The 17,500-nt window shown below is 43.1% G+C and overlaps 1 protein-coding gene across 1 annotated transcript in view; it reads left to right on the top strand.

Moving 5' to 3' along the window:
• Positions 1-4,511: 4,511 nt before the first annotated feature.
• The window catches only part of LOC145399631 (bestrophin-2-like), a 37,636-nt gene continuing 24,647 nt past the window's right edge, over positions 4,512-17,500 (top strand). The window contains exon 1 of the mRNA XM_080272172.1: positions 4,512-5,165. Coding sequence (XP_080128298.1) covers positions 5,095-5,165 — 71 coding nt within the window. The 5' untranslated portion in view covers positions 4,512-5,094. The remainder of the gene's footprint in view (positions 5,166-17,500) is intronic.

Raw genomic sequence — 17,500 nt, 5'->3', positions numbered from 1 at the left:
AATTTCTGAACTCCAGGCGGCTCTGTCGCAGTGTCATGATTCCTGTCCTGGTTATGATGATATTCCTTCTGCCTTTCTAAGTCACCTGTCTGATGAGTCTCTTTTGTTTTTGCTTTCACTGTTTAATAAGATCTGGTGTTCTGGGGAATTTCCTGCTTGTTGGGGTGTTGCTGTGGTTATCACCAGCCCCAAACCAGGTAAGGACCACCTACAGGCAACGAATTATCGGCCTATTTCTCTAACGTCATGTATTTGTAAAGTTCTGGAAAAGATGGTCAATGTTAGGCTTGTGTGGTTTTTGGAGAGAGGTGACTTATTATCCCCTGCCCAGTATGGCTTTCGAAAAATGCGATCTACCTCTGATGCACTGCTGTCCTGGGAATCTTCTGTCTGTGAGGCTTTCTCCACTAACCAACACCAGGTCACGGTCTTCTTCGATCTGGAGAAGGCATATGACACTGCCTGGCGTCATGGCACTTTACTTTCTCTTCATGAGTTTGGTCTTCGTGGGCACTTGCCTATGTTTATTCAACAGTTTTTATCTAACCGTTTTTAAGGGTCAGAGTGGGAGCAGTGCTTTCTAATGCCCGTGAACTAGAAGATGGAGTACCACAAGGGAGTATCCTAAGTGTTACTTTGTTTGCTGTAGCCATTAACAGTGTAATCAGTGTGATCAGTGTACTTCCTGACGACGTACGAGGATTACTGTATGTCGATGACCTCTCAATTTCCTTCACCGCCTCTAAAATGTCTCTGATAGCGAGGAAGTTGCAGCTTGCTCTTAATAGAATTTCTGACTGGGCAGAGTCTCGCGGTTTCCGTTTTTCTTTAACGAAGACAGTGGCTATGCATTTTTGTCGTCTTCGAGGGGTTCACCCAGACCCTGACTTGTATCTCTATGGTCGGAGAATATCCTGTGTGGAAGAGACGCGGTTTCTGAGTCTTCTGTTTGATAGACGACTAACCTGGGTTCCTGATATTCGTTCTGTTAAGGTAGCATGTCTAAAAGCTTTGATTCTTTTGAGGGTTTTGCCTCATACCTCTTGGGGTGCTGACCGTCAGACCTTCCTCCTTTTGCATAGGTCTCTTATTCTTCCTAAACTTGAATGTGGGTGTGAGGTCTACTCCTTTGCAACAGATGCCCATCTCCGGTTGTTAAATTCTGTGCATCATGCTGGTTTACGTCTGGCAACTGGGGCATTCAGATCGTCCCCGATTTCAAGTTTGCTGGTGGATGCTGGTGTACTCCCCTTGGATATGCGACGCCATTTGCTGATGATGAGGTGTTGGTATCGTCTCCACCCCATTCCCGACTCAATTTCTTGTGCCATTGTCTCCCAGGATTTCCGATCTTCTGTTTATGACACCCGTCATAGTTTCCTGAAGCCCTTTGGTTACAGGGTCCGGTCTGTTATGTTAGCCCTCTCTGTTCCAAGACTGGCAGTTTGTCCACATCGGAACCCAAGGATGGGTTCTTGATTCCTCCCTCGTGTGACATTTTGTAGGTCTGTTGTTGAAAAAAAGGGCTCACTTCCGTCTCAGGTGTCCCTTTCACTTCATTTTAGAACATGCCTCCACTCATGAGGGTTCTGTCCCCGTCTAAACTGACGGGTCTACGACTGATGCTGGAATGGGATTTGGTGTTGTCTTCCCTTCCTTTAGTAGGGGCAGTTGCCTTCCTGACATTACTTCAGTGTATACGGCGGAATTGACTGCGATTTTATATGCTCTTAAAATCATTTTTACTCTCCCCCAATCCGTTTTTGTGATTTTTTATGACTCGCGTAGTGCTCTGCCTGCACTGGAGTCTTTTAATGCATCTCATCCAATGGTTTTATCAATTTCAGAGTGGCTTTTTCTTCTTGGCCGTCGTGGCCGCCATGTGGACTTCTGTTGGGTTCCCGCACAAGTTGGTGTGGTGGGCAATGAGAGGGCAGATAAACCTGCTAAAGCTGCGTCTTCTCAACGGCCCCCAACCGACTACCCGCTTCCTGCTTCTGATGTAACACCCTCGTTGCGGTACGCAATTAGTACGTGTTGGCAGAGACACTGGGGTGGTGTTGCTCATAATAAACTAAAAGAAATCTTTCAGAGAGTGGTTGTGCCAAGGGTTTTTCCCACCATGTCTCGGCGATTGGAGGTGGCTCTTGCTAGGCTTCGCATTGGGCACTCTCGGCTTACACATGGGTCCCTCATGAGTGGTGAGACCCAACCTTACTGTGATGACTGCCTTGTTCCCCTTACTGTCCGTCACTTGCTGGTCGAGTGTCCGAGTTTGGGGGACTTACGTCAGAGATTCCTCCATAGGCATAAGGGGGCAGATGGTGCCTACTGTTTGTCCTCGATGCTTGGTGAAGCCTCTACTGATATTACTGATGTCTTTGGTTTGCTTCAGGTGGCGGGCCTTCTTCCACGTTTATAAGTAATTGAAAATTTTATAAACTATTCATTTATTATTTTCAGTGTTTTATTCCTATTAACAGATATTAACTTTATTTTGAATATGCATTTTTGATTTTGCTGCGTCTTTTACCTTGTTGTCCGGCGGCATATGACCCTAGCAGTTGCGCCGCCAGATATTAATTAATACAATCAATCAATCTTTTTCATGTCTCAGAATATCTGCATAGTTTCTGCTAATAACATACAGAAAGATGTTAATGTATGGCAACAATACATAAATCTCTGAGCTGGCACAAAGTTACCTATGCCAACGAGACGAGAATACTGTTCGACAAGCGTCTGAAAGAGGTGCAATTTTCCATCATCTCATCCTAAATCTTCTGCAAAGCTATGAGAAACAGTTCCTTTCTCTAACACTGTCTTTCCTGTCCCTGAAAGTTTCTAAAAGAGTTCCCTTCAGGCTATATTATATGATACTTGAAGGCGATACATTGTGCAGCGGTTGGTGAGTGTGGAGGGTGGTAGTGGCGTGCCCTTCTGTGACGCTAAGAAACACTTCCCTTCTCTAATACTCTTTTCCTATCCCTAACAGCTTCTGTATGAGTTCTCTTCACTCCCTACAGGCGGTATTATGCGAGATGTGAGGGCAGGGTATTGTGTTGCGGGTCGTGAGTGCGAAGTGTGATGGTATTGGGTGCCCTTATCTGACAGAAATCGTTATCTTTTCTTAATCTAAAAGAAACAGTTTCCTTCTCTAACACTACCTTCTCAGTCCTCAACAGTTTCTATAACGGCACATTTCAGGCGGTGTTATGTGAGATGAGGGAGTGTGGGGCGAGTAGTGAGAGTTAAGTGTGGTGGTGTGGTGTGGCGGTGCAGCGTCAGTCAGTCTCGGCTAAGCCATACAACGGTTCGAACGTGGGTCACTGCGGTCGCGTCGGATTATGGTGCGACTGAAAGTTGCTTGTGGTGTGTGTTTGTGTGCTAGTGGGGCTGTGAGTGTTGTCTGTGGACGTTGGTGAAGTGTGAATGTCTTGAAGGTGCACGTGTTGCTAGTGGGTTGATGAGTGTCTGTGAAACTGTGGCGTGTGTGTGTGGTTGGTTGGTGAGACTGTGAGAGTGTTGTTTGTGTCTGGTCGTTGAGGTTGTGTGTGTGTGTGTGTGTGTGTTGGTGAGATTGTTAGTGTTGTTTGTGGGTGTTTTTGGCTGTGTTGTTGGTGGTGAAGCCGTCTTGTTTGTGGCAGGCTGATGAAGGTGTACATGTGTTTGTGAAAACTGCGTGTTGCTATGGTAGGTTGGTGAGACTGTATGGTGATTGGTTGGCGATGCTGTGTTATTTGCTGACTGATTGTTGTTTGTGGCCGTTCATTGAGGCTGGAGTGTTGCTTTGGAAGATTAATGAGGCTGTGTTGCTGGTCCAGTGTTGTTTGTGGCCAGTTGGTGAGACAATGAGTGTTGTGACCGGCTGGCGAGGTTGTAAGTGATGCAAGCTGCACCACACGCCCACATATAAGCAAGAGTGTTTGAGTTCCACTTTGGATGGAAACATCGATGAAATTACAGTGTGGACAAATACTTGGCGCAGTTCTTTCATCCTGATAGTAAGTCATGTACAAAGGCAGTAACTTTCTCTGAGCATTAGTCGGTGTTTCTGAAATGAGGGTGAAATTTTACCACCTAAATTTCTTTTTAAACAGCGACAATGAACTGAAAGAGCAATGCATAGAAACAGCCACTAGAATATATATATTATAAATAAAATTACCCCAGTGACATAAGTAACTAAACTGCCTTCAGGCAAGTATAAGGTTTGACATAACCCTTTCAGTATGAGTATTTTCCTAAGATGAATAAAATCGTTTGGTTCTAGTAAGAGACATTAACGTATATAACACATTCAGTAAGTGAGGTTTACCCTAAGGTTAAAACCATCTGATCCAAGCTAGAATATGAAAAGGCGTCGTGGTTTCTAACCTCCTCTCTACGAGATCTCTCTCTTGAGTTTAAGAACACCCTATGAAATGATTAAGAAAATAGATGGAGTCATCATACTTAAGTGGTTAACGTGAGAACCAAATGTGCATCTGAGTTTTGGAATGTGAGGGTGCGTGTGCCTGCCCGTCTCGCTGCAGCAGTCTACGTGCACCCAGAGCGATTAAACAGCATTGATCTGACAACGCCTCAACGTTGCTTCTCGGTCTGCCAGTGTTTTACAGAGCCAATACATTATCGTATAGTTGTGTCTAAATCTCCAAGACCTCCATTACAGCTCGAGCACTGTACCATCACCTTAATAGCCCACCAAAGCTCACACCACCACCTCCGTCGACAGAACTGAGTCAGCACTGCACCACAACTCTTTACAAATTGCCATAGATCTACAGCACCACCACATTATTGCTACAGCTGTGTCCATACCATCACCGTAGCATTTAGCCAATATTGAAGCACATTTCTTAACATTCTGCCACAGTTCTCGGCATCACCACACATCTGCGACTACCAACTCACTGAGAAATTCGCAACTTCATCCAACAAGGTATTCCAAGATTCCATCAGGGGGGATTAAAGAGCACCAAAAGAGAGAAACGAAGAAAGAAAGGGGGAGAAAGAGAGACAGCACAGCAACATCCCACGTGACTAGAGTGAGTTAAGCAGTTCACTGACACTAGTCCAGCCCCAGTCGCAAGCATGACTGTGTTTTATACCGACAAGATTGCCAGTCGGGGCGGATTTGGATCGTTTTGGAAGCTGTTGATGAGGTGAGCCAGTTATTATAATCATTTATCTCCTTACCAAAATATGTATCTAATATTAATCCCAGAATTTTTCAGGGTTTCCACGACAAAGATGAGAGTCCTTGAGTGTCCTTGTCTGTTTATATACTGTGTATTTGCTTTTGCCTACTTTTTAGCATTTTCTTTGTGGATCCTGCCTCATCTCATACCCTAATGTGGGAATTGGAGGGCAAGATGATTACTTACTTTTTGCACCCTTTCACAGTAGACATTAGCATCCTTGTAACTGTTTAGTAGTGCACTAACATTCCTTATAGTTCCGTGGTTACAGTGCTAATGACTTTTGAACAGTATATTAATTAGTGATCATGGTACCACTGTCAAAATGGACAGTTCAGCACATCATAATGCATTTGTGTGTGTGTGTGTGTGTGTGTGTGTGTGTGTAGAAATATTTTACTGGGATTCCTGCCATAACTGGGACTCATTAAGTACAGTATGTTGTAGATGAATTAGTCAGTGAAGAAAAATCCATGGCAAGTTACATTTTAGTTGCATCACTCATATACGTGAACATTTAATTAGACAGAGAAACTTGAATTAGGAACAGCTAAACAAAAAAAGAGTAAAATTGAAGAAAGTGAACTCGACTCGTGCACATACACCCAGTAAATGAAATGGTATACGAGTAAATAAGATGTAATTGGACGATGGTAAAAGTGTTCACTTCATCAAGCCCACTTACAGTTCTATGTGTTCAAGGACACTTAGAAGGATAAGTAAGAAGGCGTGATGAAGTGGCAAGATATGAATGAGACGATGGAACGGAAGGGAAGAAATTAGGAAGGGAGCATGGGGATGGTGAGTGGTAAAGGAGGAATGAAGAGGAAGAGAGGAGGCAAATTCACGAAAGGAAGGGCTTGGAGAAGAATGGATGGAAGTAAGAAATGGAGAGAGGAAGAAAGGACGTGTGGTGGTAATGCGGTGGTAAGAAAGTAATGAAGTCGAGGGGAGTTCAGAGGAAGCGAGGAGAGAGAGGAGGTAAGAGGAGAAAGGTAAAGGAGGGGGCTCGACTCAGGGAAGGGGAGAAGGGAAGGAGAAGGCATGACGGGAGTGAGGTGGTAAGAAAAGAATGAGGCGGATGGGAGTGGAGAGGAAGGAAGATGAGGTACGAGGTATTTGTTAGCCGGTGAGACAACTTGACCGAGAAAGGTAGAGGGCGGAAAAGGTTATAGTGAACAGGAAATAAGTAAATAAGTAAAGTCTGGCTTCTCAAGGTTTAATTTTCATGAGGTTAAGAAGCTGTCCGGCACTCATCCTTAACTATTAATTCTCCATGTTCTGTCCATCTCGCCCTGTGCTGCATGCTGTGAGGGGTTGACGGTGAGACAGTGTGACCGATGAAGGTGAAGATTCGTTGAACAGGTTATAGGGAATAAGAAGGAAAAAATGCAATAACCTACCGATAAAATAAATTGGAAGTTAGTCTCTCTCTCTCTCTCTCTCTCTCCCGTCAAATTAGGAGACCCGGGCACCTGTTTCTTGACTATTCACTGTATCTCCCAACGCCGCATCCTGTGAGGGGTGGAAGGTGGGGCAATGAGGGCGAGACAGGTAAAGGACCACAGTACGGGACAGGTTATAGGGTAAAAAAAAAATAAATAAATAAGCCTAAATAAAAATAAAAATACAAAGGTTAGGCTTTTCTGATTGCTTAGGCCATTCTGTAGGAATTAGGAGACTCGCAAGCATCTCTCTCTTAACGATTTGTTCTCTTTGTTCTCTCTGTCCCCAAAGCCGCATCATGTGAGAGGTGGAAGGAGAGTCATTGTTACTGGGAGGGGAGGGAGCGTAGGACAGAGCATATTAAGTACAATAACTGGGAGGATAAAATGTTGTCTCATTGATTGTCTTGTATACGGGAGATGCACTGGCCCCTCTTGGAGATTTATTATGTTTAATGTCTGTTGTCCAACGCCGCGTCTTGTGAGGCTGTGGTAGGTGAAGGGTCGTAAGACGTAAAGACACAACAGGTTATGGGGAGCAGGAAAGAGAGAGAGAGAGAGAGAGAGAGAGAATTTTGGATGCTCACCATAGATCTCTTCTTATATACAAAGACTGATAAACTGATAGATAGATAGGTATAAACAAACCGTATTCTTCCAATTTTACTCGTATGTTTTCTTTTGCTGTCCGTAGGCGATTTTGTTCCTTCAGTTTCGAGGAGACTTGTAACGTCCGATGGTAACAAAAATAGGCTAAAAATATACGTCACGAGATGCAAGGGGTTAAACTTGTGATCGTAAACTGTTTTATAATATGAAATATTTGACGAAAAAAAAAAAAATGTCCTTTTTCCCTCGTTGCTTTTTGCTCTATGTCCTGTACCGTGGGATGCAGTGTAACCAATTCCTGCCCTCACAGGTGGTTTCAAATTTACTATCATAGGACAAATATCTGCTCCTAGTTGAAATGAACAAACAATAGGACCTGTAGTGGAGGGATGAATGAAGGCTCTACGTTTAACATAAATAAACTAGAAAGCACTCAGAGATCGCATACCTCTGCCAATGCCGCATGCGCATCTGGATCCGCCCCAAAATTTAATCAATGCTTTCTTGGTCCATAGCCCACTCTTCCACAAAATTTCATTGAAGTTCATCGAGAACTTTTGGAGATATCCTGTGGACAGACAAACAATCAGACAAACATAAGTGAATACATAACCTCCTCCAACTTCGTTGGCGGAAGTAATAAATAAATAAATAAATAAGTAAATAAAATTTAGAGCTGAATAAAATTGCCCGGAGACAGCAAGACTAAAACCACCACAAACAACTTTTTTTCTTGCTACTTTCAGACATTTTATCATAATTCGTATTCAGCTTCTCTGAGCATATAAAATAGATAAACTTATTATCAGTTTGCCCAGTTAATCCAAGTACTCAAGAACTCACTCCAGTCCGGCCAGTGGCTCTTTGATGTGGAAGTAATGAAGACTGACTCAGGGTTAAATTAAAAAAAAAAAAAAAAAAATCATGCTCCCATAACTCACTTTTAGCTCATTAAAACGTTTGGGTTTAGCTAGAATAGAAAACTAGAGCCAGAGTTGTCCCTATCATGCGAGGGTTAGGCCTAATTATGATGATTTTAAACTTAATATGTTCTGACCTTGAGAAGAATAATCCAACAGACTGCGATTTGTTTTGTTTTCTTTTTCAATTACTCTCTCTCTCTCTCTCTCTCTCTCTTACACACACACACACACACACACACACACACACACACACCGTGACTGTACCCACCCTCGCACACACCAAGAGATATTTGCACCACCAATAGCAAGCGCATGACAAGCAAGGTTGCATGGGTCGAGTCTGGTTGCACGGACGGTTGGAAGGGTTTGGTTGCACAGCAGGACTAGGAGATGAGTCTGGTTGCAAAGTGGGGGAGAGACGAGAAGGGGAAGGGAAATCATGTTGGTAGGAAAGTAACAGGTAGAAGGATGGGTTGGTTTGGTCAAGGTAAACATGATAGCACAGATGAGTTGGTAGGTGAGTGAGAAGCGGAAGACCGAGTTAGTTTGGTAGGACACCTGAGGATAGTAGGGAGAGGGATTGGTTTGACTGAGGTATTAATGGTTGCACGGTGAAGTAAGAGAGTCTGGGATAGAAAAAGTTACTGGTTTGGTTGATGTAGGTTAGGTAAGACAGTAGGGCCGAAGAATGTGTTGGTTTGGATAAGGTAAGTCTTGTAGCACAATGAGGTTGATAGGAGCAGAAGGGAGAAGGAAGACAGGGTTATTTTGGTAGGACACATGGGGGATGAAGGGAGAGATGTTGAATTGACTGAGGTAGGTTTGGTAGTACAGTGAGGTAGGAAAGGGAGGGAGAAGAAGGGGTATGTATGGTAGAGATATGTTTGGCATGATAGTGTGGTAGGAAAGTCGGGGACAGAAGGGGAAGGCGTTGGTTTGGCTGAGATAAGTTTAGTAGGACAATGAGGTAAGTAGGAAAGTCGAGGATGGGTGCTGATTTGTTTGAGGTAAGTTTGGTGCCACACTGGGGTTGGTGGGAGGTGGAGGGGTTAGTCTGGCTGGGGTAAAATTGGTAGCGCAGTAAGGTAGGAGAGGCGGGAGTAGATGTTGGTTGGCCGAGATTAATCTGGTAGCACAGTGGGTTTGGTAGAAGGTGGGGATGAAGTCTGGTTGCGTTCGTGCCAAAATAAACTAAAGCAATACCGATAACCTTCTAATCCTGCCCCGCCTTCTGCCAGGATGGGGCCAGGCTCGGAGTTACATGTGGCTTTGATACGCGAGGGAGTGTTCATCATCATCATCATCATCATCATCATCTTCATCATCATTATCAGCCATTTCTCCTAGTACCATATTATAAATGAAACTGAGATTGATTGGATTCAGAGACAGAAATAGGAAAGTGGAAAGCCTGACAAACTACCACCAGAATACTCAGTCATATAAGGCTCACATCCATTCCCTCACCAATCATCCCTTCCAAACTCGGCCACTTACTTAGATAAAATACTTAGAACCGTAGAGGATCGGAAGCCAGTCTTTAGTTGAAAAAAAAAATCGTCTGGTCGTAGCAAGAATATCAGAAGCTAGTTAACATTTCTCATGTTAAGGACACACACACACACACACACACACACACACACTAGAGAAGGCAAAACGATAGGGAGGAGAGAACGAGAGGTCAGTGGATACAGAGAACATAAGGCAAGAGTGTTCGTTAAGTAGGAAAAAAAACATTTTTTTTTTTTAAGTCCCCACAGCCATACACCGTTAAGCAGCATCTGTCTGTCTGTCAACCGGCCAGTGTTCATTTATATACTTGTCTGTCTATCTATCTATCTATCTATCTATTCAGATACCTAATCCTCGAGTTTCCAATTACCTCTCTTCATTAACGTGCAAGGTGTGCGTGTGTGTGTGCAGGTGACGCCTATCTGAGCAAACACCTGCTGTATGTTATTAACACATCGCCTCTCACCTGCCTCACCTCAGTTTATCTTACCTTACCTGCCTGCCTGCCTGCCCACCTAGTTTTACTACCTACCTGTCAGCCTGCTTACCTGCCTACCTAGCTATCTGTCTACCTGCCTACCCTCCTACCTACTTACGTGCTTGCCTACCAGCTAACCCTGTCTGCCTGCTTGCCTGCTTACCTCTGTGCGTGCGTGCATTCATTCCTGCCTGTCTGGCTGCCTGTCTACCTACTACCTACCTATTTACCTACATACCTGTCTACTTACCTATGTACTGTACTTGCCTTCCATTCTACTTACTTGACAACACGCCTGCCTACTAACCTGCTTGCTTGCGTACATACGCACATTGCTACCTACCTAATTACCTGAGTGCTTGCCTGCCTACGTTCTTGCGTGCGTGCATTCTTGCCTGCCTGCCTAGTGGGGTTGCCTCTGTGACGTGCAGGTAAGGTTATGAGGAAGTCATAAACACGGTGACTTCGAATTTAAATCCTCAAACAGTTTTCAACAAAATGAAAACAGTTGCCAGTCAAGTATTGTTTTTACCGGTAGTGCAGCGAGGAAGAATCAAAATATGGGAAACCTTCAGAAAATTTAACTTTGAAGAGAATACGAATGACCTCTTTCAGCTCAGTTAATGGCCAGGAGTAGCACTGTGATGTGGGATTAGCCTAGTTCCAGCAGGTAAATACAGACTGACTAGAGAAGTGAATAACCACTCAGGGTCGCTACCAGACACTGTAGCCTTTTCTTTTTTTCTTTTCTTTTTTTTTATGTGTCAGACTCTGGGCAAAGGCTTCACAGCCTACCCAAGGCCCAGCAGTGCTTCTACATACCATACACCTCTACATGTGACCACTTCGGCTCTTACACCCATCGTCCATATTGAATACATGCTAGGGCTGTCTCATACAGGACTGGTGTATTGGTATTAGCAGGAGTATTTTTACATGTCGGTGGGTCTTCTGGTAGATAAGCAAAGTCTGCATTTACTAAATTCAAATCCTTAAACTGTTCCCTGCCCCAGCGTAGATTTGAACCTGGGTCCGGTAGGAGTGCAGGCCACGTCTCTACCGACTGAGCCTAGTTACCAGTCAAGCTGGTACCAGTCCGTACACCATGACAGTCAAGGAAATTGCCAGAGGAAGAATCAAGCACACAATGGGCTGTATTCTCGTGGGCTATGAAGGCTCCCTGACAATTTTTTTTTTTTTTTTTTTTTTTCACCTTGATTATTCTCTTGTGTGCTGTCTAATCACCACCACCACCACATCCTCATCCTCATCATTATCATAGTTGTCGGTGTCGTCGTCGTCGTCGTTGTCGTCGCCCAGAGCTCTTTTCCTACCTTAATTTCCGATATATTAATAATAATAATAATAATAATAATAATAACAATATTACTACTACTACTATTACTGCTACTACTACTACTACTACTAATTATAATAATAATAATAATAATAATAATAATAAAATAATAATAATAATAAAAATAATAATGATAGTAATAATAATAATAATAATAATAACCTTAATGGAGTCACTTACTAATTCTACAAACTGAGTAAAATCGTGGATTGATCCGGACTCAGTACCGTAAAAGGATGGAAGGGAGTGAACGGGTAGGATCTGTAATCACTGCGCAGTTACGAATATCCCACGCAGAATTCTTGCCCATACTTCTAGGGTAAACTAATCCCCCCTCCCACATAGAGAGAGAGAGAGAGAGAGAGAGAGAGAGAGAGAGAGAGAGAGACACGCCACGTATAGCACTTAGCATTGTGAAATGTGGACGAAGCGTTGTGACATATTGATCACCCTTTGATGGTAGTGCAAATGTTTTATTTTGATATTTATTAGCACTCAAAAATTCATAAAACGGCATAATAAAGGATATGACATAGTCTAAGGTACCTTGTAAAAGATCCATCTGTGTCTGAGGAACTTACTTTATTTACAAAACCAAAAAACCCAAGTGACGCGATTTTTATTATTTATTTATCCATCTATCCGTTGATGGGTGTGCGAGGCGATTTCTTCTGGGTATCAACGGACATGGTGAGCTACATCTAACCCCTCTAGTTTGAAGTCTCTCCTAAGCTGAATAAAATTGCCTTGTTGTGGAAAGAATAAGTTATAAAAGACGTCGTGGAGATACGGGGGTTGCGGTGTAGATACTGTAACTCTGGTCCATGTTGCAAGTCGGGATGGCACAGGAAGCAACACAACCACTACAGGATATCCCTTCACTTGATAAAAACACCCCACTTAGAGCTATAATGTGTTTGTCTCTTATGTATAGTTTACTGTGTTACGTGGATAATGCATGGTTACTTCTTGGATATTAATGTACCACTTAGTTATGTGCTTATCACATACAAAGATCAGTGGATTCAAACATAACTAGAGGGATACTCACTTGAGCAAGTTCCTCAGACAAGGGGCAACGTATTTTCCAAACCACTCTTCATAATGGGTTAGGTGTTCTCATCACTGATTAGAGTTTCACAAAAAATGTTTTCCGGATGTAGAATCTGTAATAAGATCCGGATCTGTCCCGAAAGCTAATCGATGTTTCCCTGGGGCATGAGAAATATACCCTCCAAATTTGGTTTAAATCTCTCTCTTAGTTTTTGAGTAATCTTGCTAACAGATTAACAAACAAACAGGGGCGAAAACATACTTTCTGTGTCGGAGAAAAAAAGGAAAAATATAAGGCAGCCAACCAGTCCCTCACTATGCCTTTGAGATCAGCGAGGTCCCTGTCAGCGTTTCATGCAAAAGGGCAGGCACTGACCACCTCTTGGGTTCGAACCGTGACGCATTAGTGCACAGCTTGCTTTGACCAGAGTATTACCGCTGTACCACGGAGGAGAAACATACAAATAAACAAACAAACAAAGTGGGGATATCAGTCAGCACTTCACGCATCAAATTCTGAATTTCATGAGATCTTGCAGGGGGGAAGAAAAAAGCACGATACTTCAGCAAAATCCGGACCGTAGGTCTACATTCAAATTACTGCTTCTCTACAGTTCAACTCGTGCTTTACTGCAGCGAGAGCTAGAACACAAGACACCTTACAAGCTCAGAGTCAGTCACATTGAGTCACGCAAACACCGAACTCGTCAAAGGGGAGTCAAAACAATTCAGTGCGCAGTGACTTGCTCATTGCAGCAGCGATGCTTGACGTAGGTTTTTCTGATATTTTGTTTCCGTTTACTTATTGTATAACATGCATTACCAGAAAAATTTCGGTGATTACCCTAAACTTTTTAAAAATCTGCTAACCTTTTCACTGCCCAAGGCTCTACCCAAACGAAGCACCAATTACCCTAAACAAAGGTAATATTACCCTAAAAGCGGAAGCTGAGATACTGCTGTAATGAATACCTCGCCGAGGGCATATCCTGCTATCCTCGGGATCATCTTTAGTATCCCCTTTTGATCTCAGTACCCCAAGTTAGGAAACACTGACCAAGACCTATAACATGTGTGTTGTTTAAGAGTGTTGTTAGCAGACCGTGGAACAAACCCTGACCGGTATACAGGGGTGTGTGAAAAGACTGCACGTGCTTCTCCTTTACCGTGCTCTTCCATCCCCTTCAGTATGTACCCCTATTCTTTTATCATTTGCACACACACACACACACACACACACACACACACACACACACACACACACACAGGTACGTATGTACGTACAGTTGCGGATATAAACAGTGATCCACTCCAGAACGATAAACAGGCAAGTGGTGAGCAGTGACTTTGGATACCCACTGCACGGTAGCTTGGAAGTTCTACTGTTGGACCAAAGAGTGGAACGTTATTATTGTCCGCGACTATACATTAGGCACTGACATAACCTAGTTTCGAAAGGATGTGAAGGAACTATTAACCGCAACTTTGATGGAAATTACGACTTAGTTCAGCTATAGCGGTGGCAAATCCCCCCCTCTCCCCTGCTTCCCTTGATAATGAACATAAGAGATTATTAGCCTCTCTCTCTCTCTCTCTCTCTCTCTCTCTCTCTCTCTCTCTCTCTCTCTCTCTCATTAATTACATAACGAGGCTTGAGAAGGAGAAGACTACAGTTGCGCCATTGCGAGTACTGGGGGGTTAAGTGGGGAGTGGAGGGAAGAGGGGAGTAAAGAAGAAGGGAAGACGAAGGGGAAAGGACGGGGAAAGGAGAAGAGTGAGGGAGCAAGGAAGGAGGGAAAAGGAAGGAGAGGAAAGGGGGCAAGGGAGAAGTTGGTGGAAAGAGACAAGGAGGAGAGATGAAAGGAACAATGAGTAGGAGGAGGGAATGTGAAAAGGAGGGAGACGAGAGAGAGGGGGAAGAGGATGAGGAATGGAAGAGGTAAAAGGAAAAAGGGCTAAGAAAGGGTGGGGAGGGGGAAGAATGGCAGAGAGAGAAGTAGTGGGAGAGGAGGGAAGGGAGTGGTGCAGGGAGACAGAAGGAGAGAAGATGCGGGGAAGGCTACACACACAAATGGGTGTGTTGGCATCCTTACATCCGGCACATCGCTCACTTTGGCTCACATAATTATTCAGTACATTCCTCCCCTCGGCTCTTATATACATCCCTCCACTCGGCTATCATATACATCCCTTCCCTCGGCTCTCATATACATCTCTTCCCTTGGCTCTCTTATACGTGTACATCCCTGCTCTCAGCTCTCATATACTGTACATCCCTCCCCTCAGTTGTCATAGCAATTCCTCCCCGCGGCTCTCATATACTTCCCCTCCCCTCGGTTCTCATATACTTCCCTCCCCTCGGCCCACATATAAATCCCTCCCCTCGGCCCAAAATCCCTCTCCTCGGCCATCATACAAATTCCTTCCCTTGGCCCTATACATCCCACCCCTCGGCACTCATATACATCCCTCCCTTCGGTTCTCTTCTGCCAGGCACATAGTGGTCTTCATGTGTTGACCCAAGCATTCCTTTATTATCGTGGGGCCCTAATCACCTCTGTCTTTCCAGTTTATTTTTGGACAAGACATTTACCCTCTTTCAAGGCACAAGGCAAATTTAGGTGTATGAATCTAACAAACGTCCGATAATTGTATTCAAGTGAGGGAAGTTTCACACTCCCAGACTGATAACGACTAACCGAGTTACCATTTCAGTGCTTTGGGCCAACTTGAGTTCAGTGTATTATTGCCTTTTTATGCTAGCTTGGCCTAAAATTGACATCTCCCCATATTGAGTGCTAAGCTGTAACAAAAGATTGACTCTAGAATATCATGCCAGTCACTAAGAAATATTGCGAAAATGATGTATAGTCTTAGTATTCTGTTCTTCTCCCTATGAGGTACGTGTTATAGCAAAATGACGAAAATCTAGGCCAGGTTAAGATGAAAAGACTGTAGTGTTGCCAACACTGGAAGATTTTTTTCGACCGAGGGAAATGCAGAGCACCCAGTGGATGGCTATTGTCGTGTACGTTATTAATGCAGTATATATCTATAATCATCATCTCATTCTGCCCCTTATTGTCGATGGTAAAATACTAAAAAGGTATATAGAACACAATAAAATACAGACTTTGTTAGCACAACGTAATAAAGCAAGAGGTGCAAGGGAATTTTTTTAAGCCACGAGGATAATCCACAACTTGCATCAAAGTATTCAGGCTTCCATACATTATCACCAATCTCTGTGGTAAATTTTGATGATGCACTGACGATACTGATCAATCTAGCTGTAGTACACGTTGAAGATATTAAGATATTTAACGCTTTACAGTATTTATTACGCTTTCTCTTATTTTACTGTATTGTGCACTATAGACTCTTTCTAATAATTAACTGTATTACACGCCATAAATTCCCTCTGATTTTAATGAATTTCAGGTTATATATACATGTTTTGAATTTACGCTATTAAACATCATATTATACTTAGTTCTCTTTTCTCTGTGTTATCTATCCTTCCTTCCTGGTTGTGTCCTGTTTGTCTGTTTCTGTTTTCTTTTTTCCTGTAACAGTGATGGAGTAATTTAATAAAACATTGGAGCGAAAGAGGGGTCTGTTGTGCTGGTGTTGTAAAGTTGCTGTTCATAAGAGAGAAAGAGAGAAAGAGAGAGAGAGAGAGAGAGAGAGAGAGAGAGAGAGTGTGTGTGTGTGTGTGTTTAGAGGTTAGCAGAGTGTTGTGAAAGCTCTTCCAACAAACTCACTCCTCCCTTTTCTCAGTAGTGTGTGTGTGTGTGTGTGTGTGTGTGTGTGTGTGTGTGTGTGTGTGTGTGTGTGTGTGTGTGTGTGTGTGTGTGCGCGCGCGCGCTAGTAGATGCTTGTCTGTGTGAGGATTTACAAGTTTGTGCGTGTGTGTGTACAAGTGCTTGCGAGTAGGTGTTAGTATGGGCGTACAGGTGTACCTATGTTCGTATGTATGTATCTGTATGCGTGTTAAAGGGTAGGGTATGCAAATCAGCTGGCTTTGACATTTACCTCCCACCACTGAGCATGAATATGAACGAGACTGACTCACACTCTCACAAACCTATGATGTTTAACCTTTTGGCTTTGAATAACTTATTTTTCTGTTAATTTTGGCTAACGACTCGCAATTTTCCTACACTCAAGAAAAAAACCTGGTTCATAAGAAGTAAAAGGAAAAAAAAAATATCATCACTAACGCTTTGACCATCAACAAAGAAACTGACTTACATGGGATGATTGTATATACCGGTAGCTCTAAGAAACTTTCGCACTGAAGTTTTATTTCTTTGAACTCGAATGATAGAGATGCATTGATTGATTGATTTTATTTATTTATTTATTTATATTCAGTTGCTTTCTCTGTGTAGTTATGAGGTTGAGTCATGATTTCTAGGGCTTGAATGACGTGTGAATGAGTGGTGCATCTCAGTGGGTATGCTCTTGATAGTTCCTCCTGTGTCTCTTTCCATGTTTTCTGGATCTTTTCTCACTATATATGATGAGTAAAAAAGGTCAGGATGATGATGATGATGGTGATATTGATGGCGATAATGATGTTGATTAAATATTTCCTTATCTCTTTAATGATTATCATATTAATGCGGACACTTTGGGACTAGAGGTGTGGCAACAGATAGACAAATAAACAAACAGACGAAGATATGTCAAGAACACAAACGGCCGTATTCTTAAACATTTCCTTCCCTTGTTGAGGCATGGGAAGGAAATCTTTAGCTGCATTGGTATTCTTAAAAAATTCCTTCCCTTCCTGAGCCGCTCGAAGGGAAAGATTTTTCCTCTGGGCAGCAGAAATTATTGGAACTTGAAGGAATTCCTTGACCCGTCTCTTCAAAAACTCCTTCATAAGTTTTGTGCTTTCTGTTGTGATTCATTGT

The sequence above is a fragment of the Coenobita brevimanus genome, chromosome 50 (assembly GCF_032717465.1).
Source record: "Coenobita brevimanus isolate Jiangsu-jjx chromosome 50, ASM3271746v2, whole genome shotgun sequence".
Taxonomy (NCBI): Eukaryota; Metazoa; Arthropoda; class Malacostraca; order Decapoda; family Coenobitidae; genus Coenobita; species Coenobita brevimanus.
This window is presented reverse-complemented; position numbering and strand designations above follow the sequence as displayed.